The sequence below is a fragment of the Talpa europaea genome, assembly GCF_964194135.1.
Source record: "Talpa europaea genome assembly, chromosome: 14".
Taxonomy (NCBI): Eukaryota; Metazoa; Chordata; class Mammalia; order Eulipotyphla; family Talpidae; genus Talpa; species Talpa europaea.
Window position 1 is genome coordinate 77,875,534 of NC_140082.1, and position 22,568 is coordinate 77,898,101.

At 45.4% G+C, this 22,568-nt stretch overlaps 1 protein-coding gene across 1 annotated transcript in view; it reads left to right on the forward strand.

Annotated features, from left to right (window-relative positions):
* Positions 1-572: 572 nt before the first annotated feature.
* ATP10A (ATPase phospholipid transporting 10A (putative)) overlaps positions 573-22,568 on the forward strand; it is a gene marked incomplete at both ends in the record, with an annotated part of 132,065 nt that continues 110,069 nt past the window's right edge. Inside the window, one exon of the mRNA XM_084254065.1 lies at positions 573-1,021. Coding sequence (XP_084110191.1) covers positions 573-1,021 — 449 coding nt within the window. The remainder of the gene's footprint in view (positions 1,022-22,568) is intronic.

The window sequence follows — 22,568 nt, forward strand, 5'->3', positions numbered from 1 at the left end:
ATTCTAGTTGATTCCAGGCAGAGGCTCCTAAGCCTGGGTGCCTGGGGCCGTTCCTCCACCCGGGGCGAAGCAGGGGTGGCCTGGCAGAGGCTCACGGTGCCCTGGTGCCCCTTCTGTCCGCACTTTCCTCTTCCCTGCCGGTGACAGGGCGTGTTGGCAACGTTCTGGCCACGAACGGATGCTTCTGGGAACCGAAACCAAACCGCTCTAAAGTTTCCAGCGAGGACCCTTGTCGGTGCCCGCTACCTCTGGTGTCCAGCTCAGGCGCGGCGCGGGCGGGGAGCCTCGGGGCGACAGCCGGTCCCGGCGGGTGCCAGGACAAGGGGGCACTGTGGCGCGCGCCGCCCGGCCCCGCCTGCGTCCTGCCCGCCCGCGGCCGGGCGGCGGGGGCTGGCGGCGGGCCGGCGGGCTGGGCTGGGCGGGGCGGGGCGGCGGGGCGCTGACCGCGGTCTCCGTGCTCCCGCAGGCGGGGAGCCCGCGCCGCCGCGCCCGGGCTGCGGGCGATGATCACCTAGGAGGCTGGCGCGGAAAGGCGCGCGCGGCGGAGGAGCCGGGCTCGGCGACACGCGGCCATGGAGCGGGAGCCGGCGGCGGCCGAGGAGCCCGCGCGCCCCGGGAGGCCGCGGCGGCGCCGGGAGGGCAGGACGCGCACGGTGCGCTCCAACCTGCTGCCGCCCCCCGGCCCCGAGGACCTCGCGGCGGGCGCGGCCAAGGGCGCACGGCGGCGGTGCGGGGTCACCCAGCACCTGGCCGACAACCGGCTCAAGACCACCAAGTACACCCTGCTGTCCTTCCTGCCCAAGAACCTGTTCGAGCAGTTCCACCGCCTGGCCAACGTGTACTTTGTTTTCATCGCTCTGCTCAACTTTGTGCCCGCGGTGAACGCCTTCCAGCCCGGCCTCGCGCTAGCTCCGGTGCTCTTCATTCTGGCCGTCACGGCCTTCAAGGACCTGTGGGAGGACTACAGCCGCCACCGCTCCGACCACGAGATCAACCACCTGGGGTGCCTCGTCTTCAGCAGGTGAGCGGGGCGCGTGGCGGGAGCAGCAGGGCGCAGCGCGGGTTCCATGCCTGCCGGCTGTGCGCTCCAGGGAACTCCGTGCAGGGTGTGGTGTGAGTGTCACCAAGCTGGGGGACCCAGAGAGTGGGCCAGAGTCGGGAGGGAGGGTGGGTCTCTAGGGGCCAGGGGCCTCGTGCCAGGCTCTCCGAGATCCGGGAACCCTGCTGGGGCGCACCGGGGTTACCCTGGTTGTCACTCAGACTCTACGTCCTGAACCAAAATGATCCCAGGGCTGGAATCCAGCGGCTGCTGGACACCCTCATTCCCCGACTTTATAAGTAAAGGAGGGAAACCAATTCCAGGGCGTCCTGTCCTAAAGTCCCGGCTTCCTCTTGGGCCAGCCTCCCTGGGTCAGGGTGCTCAACAACTTTAACAACCAAAAGGAGAATGTAAAACTAAGCTTGTCTTGGGACGACTGCGTGCAAGAAAGTTTGATACCGCGCACAGACCAGATAAATAAAGGTCAGGGGAGGAACAGAAATAGCCATCTATGGACATGAGCCTCAGCAAGGTGCCCAGCTGAGCACTATCGCATAATTGACTTTAGTTTTCTTACAATTAACCCCAGCTTCCAGATGGAAAAACTGAGACTTTGAAAGGTTTGGGAGCCCTACCCAAGGTTGGTGCCAGGGACTCTGGCTCCATTGGGCTGCTTCTGCACCTCCTCTCTCCCTACACCTCCCCAGAGGACCCTGTTCAGTGTGCCAGCTGTCTTTTCTTTCCTTACACTGCCCATCCCAAGAAAACCACTTGGCTGCACATCCACATTGGAACTGTGTCTGGGGTGGAGCCCTCCTTGTGTCGCACCCCTCCATCCAAAGCTCAGCCCTTCTTCCCCTCCTGTTCACCTTGTTTGAGTCCTGGTGAAGGGGCTGATGTGAGCTTTCAAGTGGAGGGCATTAACCTTAATTAGTTTTCAGCATGGTTGAGGGGGTTCAGTGAAACCCCTTGCATGTTCAGCAGCAGACTGTACCCTAAAAGTGGGTCATGGTTGTTCCAGCCTCTTAGAATAGCTTGGATGAAGACCATGAATACTCCTTCTGGTCTTTGAGTATTCCAGAGCCACGTAGCAGCACTGTTTGGTCTTCATCCTTATTTTGCAGATGACAAAACAGAGGTTCAGAGAGGTTAAGTAACTTGCCTAAGGTCACACAGCTGATATGTAGTGATCCCGGAATCTGACAGCTTTTCCAGTATTCCCATGTTTGTGCCTTTTGGATTTATTTAAGAGTCATTTGAGGAACTTGTTAAAAATAATTGTCCTCAGATTCCATCTCTGTTTCAGATCAAGCTCATAAAGAATTGTACCCAGAAATCTGGGTATTTAATCAGCACAGAGGTGACAGTTATATAATTACCTGCACTTTGAGTAATGCTTTCTTGCTTCTTCTTGGGGTGCCCAGCAAGATAATGTCCACGGAAGGGGCCTCAGGGTTTCCTGGCTCATGTTCACTAGAAGCTTAAAGCCAAGAAAGGAGGGACGCACCCCTTACACAGATGTCCTCAGTGTTCCCAGCGTGCAGACTCCAGGCTGCCGTCTGCCTGCCATCTGCACCCACCGAGTGGGACTCTCACAGGTTTGAGTCTTTGAACACATACCACTTCCTGTTATTAGTGAGCTGGTAGCTCCTGTAACCTCCTTTTTATAAATACTTAGGTCTCAGGAAATAAGAGTTCATTTTCAGTCGACAAAATGCTTTCAATCCATTATGTCCTTTGACCCTTATAACAGCTGCACCCCCAACGTGCAGATGAGGAGACTGAAAGGGAAACCCAAAACAGTTCTCTAGACTCTAGTACCTCGAAAGGCTTCATGGGATATTGAGACCTTCATCTGCCCCTTGGCCACACCTCCAGGTTCCCTATCACATCTGCCCTGACCTGGATTCCTGAAGAGTCAGTCCTGTCCACAGTGGCTGCTTCTCAGGGATAGTGTTGCTTTCGGGAGAAATCCCCCAACACCTCCCAAGTCCCAAGTTAAATTCCTTGAATGCTTTCCCAAGGAGGGAATGGGCTTTCTACTGGGATGGGTGGTGAGCACATCTGCATGGGTGTGAGGGGTGGTGGTGTGTGTGGAGAGGACCTCTATTCCAGGGCCTTGCTTCTATTTAGAAGTCAGGTCCAACTCTTCCAGACCCAGAACGCCTGGACTTGAGTGTGCAGACTTCCCACGCCCCCCTTGGCACTCTGTCGCATGTGAGTGGCGTGTGCCCCCGTTGCGCTCCAGGCTCTGTGCCCCAGTTGTGTGCTGTGGGGCTTTGCACACAGTGTGGCCTAAATCAGTGCCCTCACACCCGGGCAGGCCCTAGCAGTGGAGCAAGGAAGAGGCTGGTCTCCCAGAGCTTCCCTTGGGGAATGATGGCCCTGGGGCAGGTGTCCATGCTGGGGCCCTTGGCCAAGGATGCTGGAAGGACATAAGTGTGTGGATCAGGGAGGACTGGCCAGACAAGGGGTGGGAAAGGCAGAAACTACATGTGAGGGGATGGGGGCGGGGGGCACGTGATCTCAATTCACTGCATGTTTGGGGCTGAGGGGTAGAGTTGTCACCGAGGATCTCAGGAGCTGCGTCTGGACCAGCCAGTGGGCCCAGAGGAGGACTTAGTTGATGTCGGCTTGTTCAGGGCCTTTGATTGCTGGATAGATGGTGGGGTTCTGGGTGTATCATTGCTCTGGCTGACGTGAAGGAAGCACACCGTTCAAAATGCGTGCAGTGTGGCGTGAGAGCAGACTTGAGTTGGGGAACCCCTCCAACCAGTACTGTCTTTGAATAGTAGCTTCTCTCCACCACTTCCCTTTGTGTTCAGCCGTGTGGCCTGCAGCTCATCAACTATGTCTACCATTATTCATGTGCTGCAGCCCTTCTCCACGGGAATCCCTATCAAGCTAGTTAGAAATGCAGCTTCCCAGGCCCCCACTCCTACCCAGGGCTGCTGAGACTCTGGAGTCAGGAGAGCAGGCAAAGGCATCAGGGATCTGTTTGCACTCAGAAGTTTGGGGAGCAGTATGCAGGCTCCAAGTCCTGAGCCTGTTGTATGGCTCATGGATTTCAGACTGTAGTTAGGAAAATGCCCGGCCGTGCCCAATGGAACGAGAGGGCAGTGAGTGATGGGGATGGGGTGCCAGGGTACCTGCTCCTGGGGCGAAGGTCCGTAGTCTCATAGGATGGGACTCAGGACAAAGCCCTCCCAGTCATATCTGCCTCCATGGGGCTGGCAGAGGATCTGAAGAAACCACCTCCCTCCAACCACAGGTGCAAAGAAAGGGGCCATTTGAGTCCATTCCCCCCATCCCATGCTCCCTGTTGGGAGTGGCCTCAGGTCTCTGTTGCTGGGAACTTGTACTTCACCCTAGCTTTCGGGCATCAACCCCTGGCACCATATAGCCACTGGGGTAAGGCCTGTGGCACCAGGGGCGGAGCTGAGGAGGCAGAGGTTGACTGCAGTGCGGCAGGTGAGGGAGGGGAAGGTAAGGCAGCAGAACCGGGAGAGGAGAGCGGTGGTTCTGGTGGCCAGAAGGCTGGAATGTTCCTGTCCAGGCTATTGAAGTAGAAAAGTTTCTGGCAGGGGATGTCACCCAGTAGAGGGGAGGGAAGGGCCAGGGAATGTTTGTGGTAAAAAATCACACTGGTCTTCAGCCCCAGGGGTCAGGGGTCAAGCCAAGAAGGGAGCAAACCAGCCTGAGGAGCAGATGCTAGGCTGGGCTCAGGCCCTGCCTGGGAGGGACCCCACAAGTCACCTTGCACCCCTGCACTCCTTGAAAGTGGGGTGCAGACCCTAGATGCACATGTCATGAGCCGGAGGCCCCAGGAGATCCTGTGTTCTTGTCCCAGGGGCCTCCTGCTTCTGCTCCAAATCCTGCTTGATTATCATGTCATTTCCTTCTTGTTACCTCCGTGTTTTGTCACAACTCAAATGTGCTCTTATTGGTGCCTTTCAGAGTCTGTCTCTGGGATGGTGCATACAGTGGCGTGCCTGCATGAACTAAGCTGACAGAACTTTCCCTGAATCTCTTGGGCTCTGGCCTTGGAGTTGAGTGAGGAGTCTTGGTGTCTGTCCATCACCTGTGGGAAGCCAGGGGGACAGGGCGCTGTACGGCCTTCACCCTCCAATTTTTGTCCCTTCCCTTTCCTCTGATTCTCCTTCATTTCCCCAGCTCAGCGGGGTTATCTGTCCAACCTGCTTGCCCTGGCCTGCACCGTTTGTTTTTTCAGAAGAGCTTGGGACCCACAATGTTCTTTTGTTTCCAGTTCGTTTATCTCGTCTCCTGTCTCCATCCCCCCCTGTCCTGGGGAATCACATCCTTCCTTGCCCACAGCAGAAACACCATCCCCCTGAAAAGCACTGCACCTTTTTCATGTACGGAATAAAAGGTTATAGAAGCAGAGACACCAGGACAAGACCCAGGAGCAGAAACATGCCAGGATAATGCCAAGTCCTGCTGGAGGCAGGGATGTCCCCCGGACATCCCTGGGGACACTTGAGGAATGGTACCTGGACATTGCCATTCACATGTCTTTTGGAAATATCTTTTCTGACACTTGTGTGTCAAATATGACTGGGCTTATGGCGCCGTTTTTTTGTTTGTTTGTTTTTGTAATTTGTTGATACAAGCCAAATCTTTCATATGTACAAGCCTATCTTATCATTCTAACAGTCACTCCCCATTTCACAGATGGGGAAACTAAGGTTTCCAGATGCATAACTTGCCTAAGATCCCCCTGTTGGGGAGGGGATGGCAGTGCCATGCTGGGGCCCAGAGTCACCCTGCTCTGACTCCATGCTTGTAGGTATTTCTGTACCCTCAACCTCCCCTTCCAGCAATAGAAAGGAAAAAAAAAAACTTAAAAAAATTTTTATGGGGCCTCCCCTGGTGGCGCAGGCGGTTGAGCGCAGTGCTGTGAAGCTGTCCACAGCCTCTGCAGCGCTGGTTCGATCCTGGCCAGCCAGCAAGGGTCCAACATGGCGCGGCAGACCTCTCCTGTCTCGCCCGCTGCTCCCCTCAGCAGAATGTTTCGGTCAGTCTGCCTTTTCTGTTCCCTACTCTGTCTCCGGTGAATCTTCTCACCCTCCCCCGCATCTGGCCTGTACCCCGGTTCTTGTATAAATAAATAAACAAACAAATAAATAAATAAATAAATCTTTTAAAAAAATTATGCATCTCGGGGTATTGTGAATTTCCCAAATTACACTCTGTTGCTAATTTTTGATTTAATTCTCTTCACATGCAGAGAAGCTCACCTATCATGAACCTGAAACAGTCAGGTTCCAACTGCGAGCAGCCCTCAGGGGCTCCTCCCTGCTCCTACCCATCCACTCTTCCCCTCTTTAATTTTGATGCAAATCCCAGACATATTGCCATTTATCTTGCAAATATTTCAGCATTTTTCTTTGGAAGAGCAATGACTTTTTTTTTCTTTTTAAAGATTTATTATTTATACATACAAGAACTGGGGTACAGGCCAAAGTTTGGGGGGGTGAGAGGATTCACCAGAGACAGAGCAGGGAACAGAACAAGCAGATTGACTGAAATACACTCCTGAAGGGAGCAGCGGGCCAGTCAGAAGAGGTCTGCTGTGCCATGCAGGTAGCTCCCTGGCCGGGGATCGAACTTGGGCTGCAGTGCAGTGGCTGCAGTGAGCTTCATAGGTTGCGTTTTAACGCCTTGCACCACCAGGGAGGCCCAGCAATGACTCTTTTTAAAACTGAACTAGAATACCATCATCATACCAAAAAATTAATATTGATTCCTAACATAAATGCCCAGTCTGTGCTCAAATTCCACCTGTCTCATAAATGCCCTAAATATTTTTTCAATTTGTATGTTTGAATCAGATTTACATGAGAACCCCTTGGCTGATTTTAGGTCTCCTTTAACCTTGAGAGAACCCCTCTATGACTCCCTTTCTTTTTTTTTTTTTTTTAAAGATTATTTATTTGTTTGTTTATTTATTTATTTATACAAGCACTGGGTACAGTCAGAAGCGCGGGAGGGTGAGAGAATTCACCAGAGCCAGAGAGGGTTGCAGAGCAGGCAGAAGGACTGAAGTACACTGCTGAGGGGAGCAGCGGGCGGCAGGAGAGGTCTGCGCGCCATGTGGGACCCTCCTCTGGTGGCCGGGGAGCAGCTGGGGATCGAACTGGCGCTGCAGAGGCTGCGGGCAGCTTCGCAACCCAGCGCTCAACCGCTGCGCCACCGGGGAGGCCCTTCCCTTTCTTTCTGTCTCTCCTTTTCCTTAAAATTTATTTTAAAGAAACTCAGCTGTGTCCTGAAGGCTTTCCCTGCCCTGAACACTCCTGGTGACTCTCTGGGATATCATGTTACATGGCCTTTCCTGCTACAATTTCTGTGACATGGTTGTTGCGTCTGAATGCCTTATCAGAGCTTCATGGCATTCAGATTTGATTTTCTTTTTTGTCAGAACCACATTTGTGGGCGTTGTTCTGTGCTTTTATCAGGGGGACCATAGCACTTCCTTACCCCTCATTTTCTGGTGTTGGTAGGCATTGATGATCATCGCCCACATCCTTGAACTTGTTAGGGGTTGTGGACTGGTACTGTACTAATTCTTTCCTTCCTTATTGGGGTTCTTTTATAAAAAGGCACTTTCCCTTGCCTATTACCAAGATTCCCAGTGGAACGACTCATAGAGCAAATGAGAGCTAATGCTAACTAGCCTCCTCCAATGGAAACCAATTCGATTCTAATTTTTTTTGTATTTTATTTTGAAATAATTTTAGACTGACTTAAAAGTTACAGAATACAGAATTCCTGTATACTTCTCCCTCACCTTCCTCAAACTACAGCATTTAACTTAACTGAACTACAATGGTCAAAACTAACAAATTAACCTTTATAGAACTACTAATTAAATTCCATTCTTTGTTCAGTTCTAAACAGTTTTTCCACTAATTAATGAGCCCTGGATTGGCATATTACATATAGATCTTACATCCTATTACCTTGCCAACTCATTAATTAGTTATTTTGTGAATCGCTTGGTATATTCTGTATGCAACCACATCTTGTTCCAGATGTAAGCAGGGGAATGGTCAATCTTTCACCATAAGTACGATGTTAACTGTGGCTTTTTTTTATAGATGTCCCTTATCAGGATGAGGAAGGTCCCATCAATTCTTACTTTGTTAAGTTTTTGCTTTGTTTTGTTCTGTCATTAGAAAGGATGTGAGGCTTTATCAGATGCTCTGCATCTATTGAAATGATTACCACTTTGTCCTTTATTCAATCAATATATTGCATTATATTGATTCTCTTTCAAATGTTTAAAAACCAGTCTTACATACTGGGGTAAATCCAACTTGGTCATGGTGTAGATTCCTTTTTATATTACTGCATGAGGTTTACTGGAATTTGTTTTGCATGTGCATTCCTAAGTGACTTAGGGTGTGTGTTTGTGTGTGTATATATCTAAGTCTAGTTTTGCTATAAGGGAAATTACTGTATAGCAGCCCCCCTTTATATGTGGTTCGCATCTGTGGTTCCAGTTACCTATGGTCAAACACAGTCCAAAAATTTTGTGTACAATAAGATTTAGAGACAGAGGCCATAATCACTTAACTTTTATTATAGTATGTTGATATAATTAGTCCATTTTATTATTAATATTGCTAATCTTTTAGTGCGCTCAATATATAAAACGTGTATTATAGGGGAAAAAAATACGAGGTTCAATATTGTCTGCAGTGTTAGGTCCACTGGAATCAGAACAAACGTGCTCTCCACAGCTAAGGTGGGACATTGAACTGACCTAATAGAATGAGTTGGGGAGTGTCCTGCCATTCTCTGGAAAAGTTTGTGAAGAATTGGTGTCAATACTTTATTAAAAGTTTGGAAGGATTCAGTATTAACGATAACTTCGCTCTGGTCCTGGGCTTTTCTTTATGTAAGTTTTAAAATTATTAGTTCAATTGCTTTACTTGTTACAGTTTATTCAGATTTTCTATTTCATGTTGAACTTGTTGCCGTGGTTTTGTATCTTTTTAGGAAATTGTCCATTTCATCTATGTTATCTCATTTATTAGCATGGAATTCATAATATTCCCTTACAGTCCTTTCAATTTCTGTAAAGTTGGTAGTGCTATAATCTTCTTCTTTTTCTTTTTTTAAAGATTTATTTATTTATACAAGCACTGCGTACAGTCAGAAGTGCGGGAGGGTGAGAGAATTCACCAGAGCCAGAGCAGGGAGCAGAGCAGGCAGAAGGACCGAAGTACACTGCTGAGGGGAGCAGCGGGCAGCAGGAGAGGTCTGCGTGCCATGTGGGACCCTCCTCCCGTGGCCGGGGAGCAGCCGGGGTTCGAACCAGCACTGCAGAAGCTGCAGGCAGCTTGGAAACCCAGCGCTCAACCGCTGCGCCACCGGGGAGGCCCATATACTCTTCTTTATTATAATATTCTCAATAATTTGAGCCTTCTCTCTTTTAGCTTGGTCATTTTAGCTATAGGTTTTCCAGTTTTGTTGATTAGGTCCAAAGAACTATTTTTTTTGTATTCTTGATTATTCTCTCCTGTTTTTCTATTCTTTAATTCATTTATTTCTTTACTGTTTCCTTCCTTCTGTTTCATTAGAATTTAGTTTGCTCTTCTTCATATAGTTACTCAAGGTGGACACTTAGGTTGACTTACAGCTATGAATTTCCCTGTAATAACTACTTTAGCTGCCTCCCATAAATTTGGATATATTATCATTTTTCTTTCTCACAAAGTATTTCCTAATTTCCCTGGTGATTACTTCTTTGACCCACTAGTTATTTAGAAATACCTAATCATCATATATCTGTGAATTTTCCATTCTTTCTGTCTTAATTATATTTAAATTAATTTCTGACTTAATTATATTGAAATACTTTAAATGTTATCAATTTTTTACATTTATTGGGGCTATTCTGGAGAATATTCAATATATGCTTGAGAAAAATATGTGTTATGTTCTATGACGTGTTTTATAGTTAGGTCTAGCTGATTTAAAATGTTTATATATACTATTTCCTTGTTGTTGTTGTTGTTCTACCTATTGTTTTAGTCATTATTGAAAGTAGAGTAGTGTTGAATACCCTATTGTTGAATTATCTATTTCTCCCTTGCTTCTGTTAAGTTTTGCTTCATGTGTTTTGAGGCTCTGTTAAGTCATAGATGTTTATAATTTATAACCCTGATGAATTTATCCCTTTGTCATTATAAAATGCATTTTTTGATCTCTCCCAATTGTCTTATATCTATTTTGTCTAGTAGCTCAGCTCTCTTTTGGTTACTATTTTGCATGGTATATCTCTTTATTTAATTCCTTTTCTCAACATGTCAGTCTTTAAAGTGTGTGTCTTATAGATAGTGTATAGTCAAATCATATATTTAAAATATTTAGTTTACCAATTTTTGTCCTTTGATTATAATATTTATTTCATTAATATTTAATGTAATTTCTGATAAGGTAGGATTTATGTCTGCTGGTTTGCTATTTCTTTTCTATATATTTAACATGTTTTGATTTCTGTAGTCTTCCATTATTGTCTTCTCTAAATCAATATTTTCAAGTGTACCATTTTAGCTCCTTCTTGTTTGTTTTACTATATTTAGGCTTTTAGTTTATTTTCCCCACTGTGGTGCTCTGGGTATTACAAATAGCATCTTCATTTAAAATAAAATTAGCACAGATTAATACCAGCAATTTTCATAGTACATAGAAAATTTGCTCATGTGTAAATTGTGTTTTCTTCTCTTTCTTTGTGCTAATATTATCATCTCTATATGTCAAAAATTTATCAATGCAGATTTATAATTATTTATGGAATTGTCTTTGAATCCAGATAGGAAAAGAAAATAATTACCAAAAATTAGACTTGCCTTCTTTGCCCCAACTGGTATACATCATATAGAAGTATTAACTCTAGTCATCATGTTGTAAATTATATCCCCAGTACTTATTATCTTATAACTTAGATTGTACCTTTTGACCACTTTTATCCCTCCCACAGTCTACCCCCTGCTTCTGGAAATCATAGATCTGATCTCTTTTCCTATGAGTTTTTTTTTTCCTAAAGTTTCCAGATGTAAGTGAGATTATATAGTATTTTTATTTCCACTTTTGACTTATTTCATTTAATATAATGTCTTCAAGTTCTGTCAGTGTTATTGTAAATGGTAAGATTTCCTTCATTTTTGTGGCTGAATAATGTTGCTATATAGATATACACATATGCATACACACATGCACACACACACATACACACACCCCCCTCAATTTCTTTATCCATCTGTCAGTTGACACTTAGATTGTTTCCATTTCTTGGCTTTCATGAATAATACCGCTATGAAGGTGGAGATGCAGATGTCTCTTTGACGTAGTATTTTCATTTCCTTTGGATATATTCCCAGAAGTAGAATTGCTAGATTGTATGGTAGTTCTATTTTTAACTTTCTGAAAAACCTCCTTATTGTTTGCCATAGTGGTTGCACTAATTTACAATTCCACCAAGAGTGTACAAGTTCCCAACCTTGCTGCACCCCATACTTTCAATAGCATTTATCTTTTCTCTTTTGGTTGACAGTTACTCTAACAGGTGTGAGGTACTATCTTACTGTGGTTTTGATTTGTGCTTTCGTAATGATTAGTACTGTTGAGCACCTTTCATGTATCTGCTGGCCATTTGTATACCTTATTTAAAAACATATCTCTTTAGGTCTTTTGCTCATTTTTCCCTGGATTAGAGCTCTCCTTCTTAACCCAGTTCTTCTGTGGCTTTCACGGCCTTGGAAGCCCAGCACACCTGTTCTTGGCTTGCTTGCTGTGACCTAGTTGGATCCTAATCTGGTGGATTGTTAGCTGATCATCTGGTCTGTCAGGCCTCTCATCTGGGGGTGCGGGGGAGGGCAGTACTATTTCGAGTGTGTTTATAAATATTTAGTTATCACATTCACCAACAGTTTCCTGGGACTAGGTGCTCCCGGCCAGCCTGCTGACTAGCGCAGCATGCCCTTGGCTTGCTCTGGACAGTCCACCCCACAAAATATTTCCCTGTGCCAAAGACATTCAGGCCCTCTTGAAAAACACTTTTGCAAAGCCATTTTAAATACAAAACTTCTCCATGTTTCTGGATTCCTTGACTTGGGAAGACTGAAAAGAGCTGTGACTGCTAGGGTCCTGCCCTTCCCAATGGGGTGGTCCAGCTTCTTGTTGAATTCCCTTAACAGGGGAGCTCAATGTACTTATTTGTACAAGACTTACCTTGCTATATATAGTAAATTGAAAGAGCTCCCAGGAAAAATGGAGAGGTTATTTTGATTTCTACTTTTTTAGAATTCTCTTGACTTTTTGTTTACTTTTTTGCCTTTTCCAGGATTATAGTTTGTATGTGTGGCCCCAGAAATACTTTCTGGTTATTTTTCCAGTAAAGACACTGTATTTTGAAATTCTTTGCTTACCAAACTATTTTCATTAGGTAATAATGGATTCTTTTGCCTATTTTTAGTCAATTAGAGACAGCTTAAAACCTCTCAATGCAGTGTGACCCCGGCCAGCGGACATGTGCTGGGCAGGCTGTGTCTCTGTCTGGCCAGGTCTCCTTATTTAAATAGGAGGGTCACTGTATCCCTCTGGGCAGTGTGAAAAGCAGGTGAGAACAGACACAAAAGGGCAGAACTTGCCCAACAGCAGGTAAGGGGTTGAAAGGTTAGCTGTGGCTCATTATTATAACTAGCGCAACTCTTCTCATTGTTAAGTTTCTTTTCTTTTTAATTTGTTTTTGACGATTTATTTATTTATACAAGAAGCAGAATACAGGCCAGATGTGGGAGAGGGTGAGAAGATTCACCAGAGACAGATCAGGGAACAGAGCAGGTAGACTGACCGAAACACACTGCTGAGGGGAGCAGCGGGTGAGACAGAAGAGGTCTGCAGCACCATGTGGGTATCTCTGCAGCCAGCTGGGATTGAACCCACACTGCAGAGGTTGCGGACAGCTTCACAGCATGATGCTCAACCACCTGCACCACCAGGGAGGCCCTGGTATTAAGATTTTTTTATATTAATTTTATATATATTTTACATCATTCTTCATTTTTGTGCAATGTATACTTTCTCCTTTCAGGTGCAGACCCCATGAAATTCCCACCACAAATTCACCCATGTCCCATCACCATAGTCCCTTGCACACTTCCCTCCCCTGTCTTGATCCTTCTCCCTCCTCCTCCCCTGCAGAATGGCTCTAATTTATAGTTGCCTGTTGATTTTGATTTTTAGTTTATTATAGTTACTTTATTTTTCTGGTCCCTTATTTGGTTCTTTTACATTCTTCCGATAAGAGAAACCATTCGATAGTTTTCTTTTTCTTTCTGGCTTATTTCACTGAGCGTAATCCCTTCTAGCTCCATCCTGTAGCTGTGAATGGGATAAGTTTATCTTTTTTGATTGCTGAATAGTGTTCCATTGTGTATATATACTGCATCTTCTTGATCCAGTCATCTATTTTTAGGCATTAGGGTTGTTTCCATAGCTTACCTATTGTAAATAGTGCTGCTATAAACAGGGGGTGCGGCTTCTCTTTTGAATTAATATTTCTGTGTCCTTTGGGTAAACCTAGGAGTGGAATTGCTGAATCATATGGAAGCTCCATCTTTAGCAGTTTGAGGCATCTCTCAACACAGCTAAAGATGCTCTCTATAGTGGTTGGACCAGTTTGCACTCCCACCAGCAGTCCAGGAGAGTTCCTTTTTCTCCACATTCTCACCAACATTTGTTGTTGCTAGTTTTTTTTATAGGTGACATTCTCACTGGTGTAAGATGGTATTTCATGGTAGTTTTGATTTGCATTTCCCTTATTACAAGTGATGTTGAACATTTTTTCATATGCCTGTTGGCAATTTGCATTTCCTCTTTGGAGAAGCTCTTCTGCCCATTTTTTGACTGGATTATTTTCTTTGTTTTTGTTGAGTCTCATCGGCTCTTTGTAGATTTTTGTGATCAGTCCTTTATCATTAGTGTTGTGTGCAAAAATTTTCTCCCAGTTGGTGGGTGTCTCTTTGTTTTGGTTACTGTCTCTTTTGCTATGCAGAAGCTCTTTAATTTGATATAGTCCCAGCTGTTTATCTTTGCCTTCACTATCACTGCTTTGGGTGATGTGTCTTTATAGATGTTACTGAGGCGTATGTCATGTAGTGTTTTGCCTATATTTCCTTCTATATATTTTATGGTTTCTGGTCTTATGTCTAGTTCTTTAATCCATTTTGAGTTGGTTTTTGTGCATGTTGTGAGGTAGCAGTCAAGCTTCATTCTTTTGCATGTAGCAACCCAGTTTTCCCAGCACCATTTATTAAACAAACTTTCTTTGCTCCATTGCATATTCTTTGCTCCTTTGTCAAATATTAGTTGACCATAAATCTGTGGGTTTATTTCTGGATTTTCTATTTGGTTCCATTGGTCCATGTGTCTGTTCTTATTCCAATATCATGCAGTTTTGATGATTATGGCTTTGTAGTATAGCTAGGAGTCTGGAAGTGTGATACCACCATTTCCTTCTTTTTTTGGGGTGGGGAGAGCTTTGGCTATTTGGGGTTTTTGGTAACTCCATATGAATTTCATCAATATTTGTTCTATTTCTTTGAAGAATGTCACTGAAATTTTTATTGGAATATCATCGAATCTGTAGATTGCTTTTGGTAGGATGGCCATTTTGATAATGTTAATTCTTCCAGTCCATGAGCAGGGGACATCTTTCCATTTCTTTGTGTTTCCTTCTATTACCTTTAACAGTGTTTTATAGTTTTCTTTATATAGGTCCTTTACCTCTTTTGTTGGGTTTATTCCCAAGTATTTGATTTTTTTGTTTCAATAATAAAAGGGATGGTTTTCTTGGTTTCTTCTTCTTCAGATTGATTGTGTATAGGAAGGCTACTGATTTTTGTCTATTGATTTTGTATCCTACTACCTTACTAAACTGATTGATTAGTTTGATTAGTTTTTCTGTGGAGTTTTTGGGTTCTCTATATTATCATATCATCTATGAATAGTGATAGTTTTTTTAAAGATTTATTTATTTATGCATGTAAGACTGGGGTACAGGCCAGAGGTGTGGGGGGGGGGGTGAAAGGATTCACCAGAGACAGAGTGGGGAACAGAACAGGCAGATTGACTGAAGTACACTGCTGAGGGGAGAAGCGGGCCAGTCAGGAGAGTTCTGCAGTACCATGTGTGTTGCTCCCTGGCCAGGGATTGAACTCGCGCTGCAGTGGCTATGGATAGCTTCATAGGTTGTGTCTTAACCCCTTGTGCCACCAGGGAGGCCTGAATAGTGATAGTTTAACTTCTTCCTTCCCTATCTGGATTCCTTGTATGGCTTTCTCTTGTCTTACTGCTCTGGCTAGGACTTCCGGTATTATATTGAATAGCAATGGTGAGAGTGGACATCTTTGTCTTGTTCCAGATCTTAATGGAAATGCTTTTAACTTTTCACCATTGAGAATGATATTATCTATGAGCTTGTCATATATGGCCTTTATGATGTTGAGGTATGTTTCTTGTATCCCAAGAATTTCAAGGCCCTTTATCATAAGTGGGTGTTGTACTTTATCAAAACCTTTCTCATCATCTATTGATATTATCATATTTTTATATTTCTTTTTGTTGATGTGTTGGATTACATTGATTGATTTTCGGATGTTGAACCATTCTTGTGTCCCTGGAATAAATCCTACTTGGTCGTGGTAAATTATCTTATGGATACGTTTTTGGATTCTGTTAGCTAAAATTTTATTGAGGATTTTTGCATCAGTGTTCATTAGAGAGATTGGCCTGTAGTTTTCTTTTTGTGTGTGTGTTGTCCTTGTTCGGTTTCGATATTAGTGTAATGTTGGCTTCATAGAACGTGTTTGGTATTATCCCTTCCTTCTCAATTTTTTGAAAGAGTTTATGAAGAATAGGCACCAGTTCATTTCTGAATGTTTGGTAGAATTCATTTGTAAATCCATCTGGTCCTGGGCTTTTATTTTTGGGGAGGGTTTTGATTACCATTTCAATTTCACTGCTTGTAATTGGTCTGTTAAGGTGTTCTATTTCTTCTTTATCTAGCTTTGGGTGATTGTAAATTTGTAGGAATTTGTCTAAATTGCTGGATCCCCCTCTTGGCTCTGACTCATTGCCAGGTGGGGCCTGGCTTGTGGGGTCCTTCAGCTCACCTCTGACTGTGGGGACAGCCCTTTCTCAGTTCTCCACACAGCTTTGGTGAGGTTTATTTATTTATTTATTTATTTGCATTATTTTCTCATGACATTGATTTATAACACAAGATATGATTTAGAGGTACACGTTCACATCTCTGCAGATGTATGTTAACACACCCTTTTTTAAAATAATCAAAAAAGTCTAATTTTTTGACTCAGTGAATGTCTTTGAAATTCACTGGTGTCTTTGAAATTGTCATCATTACTTATCAACTGATACAAAAAATAAAAATACCTAGAATATATCTTTGGTTTTGAAAAAGAGAACAGTTCCTTTTTGAAAAAGAGAAAAGCCCTGGTGGGCTTTCTCCAGAGATATGCCTTGGATGTTCCCTAGACTGTGCTTTTTGAACACCCTGGAGATGGCATTTTATTTTTTATTTTTTTTTAAGATTCATTTATTTATTCATACAAGAGCCAGAGGCCAGAGGTGTGTGTGTGTGGGGGGGGGGGTGAGAGGATTCACCAGAGACAGAGTGGGGAACAGAACAGGCAGAGTGACTGAAACACACTGCTGAGGGGAGCAGTGGGCGAGTGGACAGGAGAGGTCTGCTGTGCCATGTGGATTGTTCCCTGGACAGCCAGGGATGGGGATGGAACTGTGCTGCAGAGGCTACAGATAGCTTCACAGTGTTATGCTTAACCCCTTTTACCACCAGGGAGGCCCTAGGAGATGTCATTTTAGAATAGTCAGGATCTGCCTTATTCTTTCACATCTAGTTTGCCTCCTTCAGGAGCCAACTTTTCTAGAAAGGCCCCAGGTTGTGAACAAACACCAGGTTAGATGGCATCTTGAAAAACTGCACCTTCCAAAGTTCAGGAGAACCCTGGCACCCCACTCCCCACGATCTACTTTTCTTTTTCCCTGATGAGTAGTAAATGGAAACTTGTGCCCTCAAAGGAACCCAGTTACCTGAGGGGTTGGTGAAATGGAAGGTAACCCCAGCTGTCACCAGGCATCTGAACTGAGTCCCTTGTCAGGTGGAAATACTCTGCCCTTTGTTTTTGTGTCCTGCCAGTGATAGTTTAAAAAAAAAAAAAAAAACTTTCTAAAGAATTGGTTTTTGGTTCCCAGTTCTAGTCTTGGTTAAAATATGACCTTGGGGCTGCTGGTGGCATGTGTGGAATGTCAGCCCAGATGGATGGGGAGGCAAGGATGGCTGATCTCCTCAGCATCCCATCTGCAGCACCCTGCTTCAGATCTAACCAACTTCTTGAGGGCGGCATCCAGACATGGCAGCTGACTCAGCAGCTCCAGTTCTCCCAGTGCTAAGAGGGTGGAGGGGTGTGCCCTGATCTTATAAAGAGGGTGTGACCACATCCGGCCCTATTCTGGGCTTTTCTCTCCAGTGCATGGACAGAGACGCAGATGGGGCTTCTCCCATCTCCCTCTGCCAAACTGGAAATCATTTCCATTTCAGTAACAAAACCCATCCAACTCTCTATATTTTGGGCACTTGCAGTGCTCAGTGGTTCGGGAAATCTAGTGACTCAGGAAACTCAGACCCATCTGGGGTAAAATGACAAGGCAGGAAAAGCAGAGTTATCAGGAGGGGGCAGCTGTTGGACTTGGGATGCTCCCTGCTTTTATCTCTCTGAACAAACAGGCCATTTTCACATAAATCCAAGTAATTTGTTTCTTAATTTCTCCCATAAGCAGATAAGGACCACAAATGCTCCCTCTTTATTCAACAATGTCCAGATACACATGGCATTCATTTATTTTCTAAAACAGAATTTTTTTATTCATCTGTATCATATTTTATTAGATATGTCTTATTCCTCATGACTAATTGGTAGAAACCTAGGCAATAAAATTCCATATTGCAGTTATCATCATCATTGTTTGCTTTTCTTTATTCATTTTGCCATGACAGACTTTAGTCAAATCAGATGTGTGGGACTTTTCCTGGCACTTAACTGGCATTGTGACTTGCATTGTAATATTTTCCATTTGCAATTTTTTTTGGAAAGAAAAGCCTTGCTTTTAAGTGGAATGGAAAGTTTGATTCATTACATGAAATCTGTTTGCTGCATGGCTGTCTTTAGCATTGCGACCAGCATGCTATGATCCAGGTGTTCTTCCACATGGAGTCAAAGTCAGCATTGAGCCCTGGAGCTTAACTGTGTCATGGTCTTCACCTAGTCACCACTGATTCCTGTAAACTACCCTGCATCTGGTGTGGTTTCTCTTTAACTTGTTCAGTTTCCATCCTGTTCATTCCTCTGTGCAGTGTCTGGTGGGAAGTAGTGGGGATTCCCTCTAGTGTTCCCCTGGAGAAGGAGGTGTGGAGCTAGAGGGAGGTGTGTCTGTAGTCCTTGGCTCCGTTCCCAACTAATGCTTGCAGCGTCCTGTCCTCTTAAGTCACTTCCTGCTCCTTCAGTTGTTCAGATTGTCTTTTTTATCATCTGAAGTCTGATGCATGGACATTTGGGCTTTTCTGACCCTAGAGGGACAGTTCAGGACTGGTTAATTCTTAGCAATAACAAGGGACAAGCCTGTGAGCACAGTTTTTCCTCTGCAAGCTAACCAATCCAGATCTTACACCCTAATCATCTCCTTTATGGGGCTGGCATGCTCAGGGCCACTATGCACCTGCCTGATGACCCCAGGCAACCCGGGACAGCCCAGAGCCGCTGAAATATTTCAAAACTTGCTTACTCAGTCTCGCTCATTCCTTACTGCAGAAACCATAATAAAGTCACTTGCCACGTTTTTCATCACTCCCTCTGCCTCCCGACCAACCCTGGTGCTGCCCCACATGGCCCTCCCAGTGCTCCTGGTGTGACCCCTCCTCCTTTTGGGCGGCCTCAGCATACCTGAATAACAATAAATCCTAAATATGGAAGGCACACGCCTAGAGGAGCCTCACCCCACAGGCCTTCTTCACCCTTCTTGTTTGTCTCTGCTCCACCCTCCTCCCTCCTCTTGCCTCTAGAGCTGTCTTCTTCAGTTTATAAGTGTTTTGTCTTGGAACTTTCTAGTGAATGTGAACTTCATTTCTACCCTGTCTGCTAAACTGCAGCCCTGGACATCTGAGCTGTTAATTGCCCTGCACATACCTCTGCTCCCTCCCTGCCTCCGCTGTGCATTCTGGCACCCTCACCTCATCTTTAGGCCTTTTCTCTGAGACTAAGTCGCTGTTCCTTCCTGCTGCTCTCTGCAGGGAGTGGATCCCTCCCATGGTCCTTGTTCCCCAGGAATTAGTGTCCTTGTCCTGCCCAGCTGTTTCCATAGCAGACAGCACTGCCCTGTCTTCTGGGCCATTTTCATCTTAGATTTGTGTGTAGATTGAATCATACTACTTATTTATTTCTGACCTTTTCTTAAAAAGAAGATTTATTTATTTAAGCATACAAGAACTGGGGACAAGCCAGGGGTACGGGGGTGAGAGGATTCACCAGAGACAGAATGGGGAACACAACAGGCAGATTGACTGAAATACACTGCTGAGGGGAGCAGCGGCGAGACAGGAGAGATCTGCTGCACCATGTGGGTAGCTCCCTGGTCAGGGGTAGGACTCCGTGGTGCTGAGGCTGTGGAGAGCTTCACAGTGGTGTGCTTACCCCTTGTGCCACCAGGGAGGCCCTATTTCTGAATTTTGAAAAAGTGTCTAAAAGCAAGTAGTCATCCTGAAAAATGCCAGGACTCCTAATTTATCCAGTAGTGAATGCCAAAGAGGCCACGCCACATGGATGCTTTTTAGAAAAATAAATATTCTAAGACATCCTTTTGCTATAGCAGTTCATGCAAGTGATAGTCAATAAACTTTTTCAATCTCACACCTTTATCAGTGTAAGGCACTTGGAATGTGTGTATTTGTGTATAAATGGTAGGCATGCAATGCATATATCCATAAATAAATAGCAAACACCCCAGCATGGTATGTTTTTTTTGTATATGATCCCCCCTCCTGGTGCCTTCGCCCTAGGCTGCCATCGGCATGCAGGATCATTGCTCACGTTCATTCTTCTGAATGAGCCTTAGTCTAGTTCATGCTTATGATTTCTCTTTTATCCAGGGTAACTTACACAATTTTAAAGAACCTCAGGCCCCACTAGTGCTCACCATGTTCACAGAGGGATTGTCCATCCCCATGTTGGTAGGTCAGGTCTAGTGCTCCAGAAATAGAAGAAGCCTAGAGGAACCGGGTTGATGTTGTTGGGTCCTCACCTCCTGCTTCAGGATACAGCACATGGCCCAGAAGCAAACTTGTGAAAACAACATGATTTACTTACACGGGAACAAGATAAGGGAGGAGAGAGAGAGAGAGAGAGAGAGAGAGAGAGAGAGAGAGAGATCACAGCACAGAATGGTGATTCATCTACCGTGGACACTGGGGTCCTTCCACCTTTGGCTGTTGTGAATAATGCTGCTGTGAACATGGGTGTGCAGATGTCTGCAAGTGTTGTGTCCTTCACATTTATGGCAACATTTTTCCTGGATCTCATCCGGGTGGCCTGCCAGGGGCCACAGGACGGTATAGTCAGGGGTGGTGACCAGAGTAGCATGAATCATGGGACCTTCTTGCCCTGTTAAATTTTGTGTGGTTCTCCTGAACTCTAAAAAGGTTGCTGCAACCCCTTAACCTGAGGTGAGACTGACCATGGATAGGACTCCAGGGGCCCAGCCTGGCATTCACTCACCACACTTGCCACCTGTCCTGTAAGGAATGTGCAAGGAGCTTGGGGCAGTTGCTGTCAAGTTAGGCAAGGTTAAGTGCTCTTTGTGGTCTTGTTGCCTAGATATTATCCTGCCCTTTATCTTGCGATGTTGACATTCCTTTTTGCTTGCTGACCATGTGGGCTCGCTACAGTATGAGGAACAGTGTCTTCAGCTCATTTTTGTGAGCAGAATCATGTCCCCAGCTCACACAGGTGGAAGAGGCCGGACCTTGTCATCATCCTCACAGCTCAGGCAGCCACTGACATACACAAGGAAAATGAGACCTACTGACATTTTGATTTTCAAGTCTTGACTTTCTCTTCATTGCCTTTCATTGACTATTTCACCTCAGTCTTCCTTTATGTTTTATTCATAGCCTTTGTTTTCTGCTCAAGCTTTGGTTCCTGGAGTCATACCGTGAGACGTGCCTGCTGATGTATCTCTTAGCTCCTGAGAGTCACCAGCCAAGGGCTTTTTGGGCTGAGGTCTTCCTGGGTGAGTGCCCATCAGGTCCCAGGAAGAGGCCACTTCCTCCCTGCATTTGGGGGTTTCTTCTGAGTCAGTTAAGTCCTTTATCAGGGCTCTTGATCAGGACAGTGATTGGTGATGAAAGAACAGAGAGATTGCCAGACTTAAAACCTGTCATTGAAGGTGGGGAGCAGTTGTGTTGAGATCATCTTCCGAGGCCCCAATGCTAGAACAAGGGCTCCAGTCCCTGCAGCTCCAGCACCTTTACATCTTATCTTACAGCAGGGGCTAAGCTTTTCCCCACAGGATGAGTCCCTGGGTGTGTGGTGCCAGCTTCATTGCACCTGGGAACAGTAAACGGTCAGACCACTGCATGCAGGAGTTCAAGGCAGGGACAGGCTGCAGCCCTGTCTCTCTGCCATGCAGAGTGAGGGGGAGAGGCACAGTGACGACACCAGTGGGGCTGACCCAGCAGCTGTCTCCTACTTCACTATCACCCTGACTACGTGATCATCAAGGCCCTTTAGAACAACGGTGGTTTTATTTTTTTTTAAAGATTTGTTTTTATTTATGCATAGAAGAACTGGGGTGTAGGCCAGGTACAGGAGTGTGAGAAGGTTCACCAGAGGCAGAGTGGGGAGCAGAACAAGCAGATCTACTGAAATAACTGCTGAGGGGAGCAGAGGGCAAGACAGGAGAGGTCTGCTGCCCCATGCGGGTCACCTCCCTGGCCTGGGATCAACTCAGGCTGCAGTGGTGATAGTGCTGAGACTTAACCCCTAAACCCCCAGGGAGGCTCCACAAGGGTGGTTTTAAATCCTTGACTAGTGAGTGAGTGAGGGTCCCACCTGCATCTTAAAATTGTGCCAGAGTTCAGAAACTCTGTTTAAAGGAAAACACTTTCACTTATTTAATTTCCTTTTGATTGCCTGAGAACTTCATTTTTTTTAAATTTAAAAATAAGACATCATAGGGCCTCCCCTGGTGGCGCAGCGGTTGAGCGCTGGGCTGCGAAGCTGCCTGCAGCCTCTGCAGCACCGGTTCTATCAGGAGCCACTGGCGAGGGTCCCACCTGGCGTGCAGACCTCTCCTGCCACCCACTGTTCCCCTCAACAATGTACTTTGTCATTCTGCCTGTTCTGCTCTC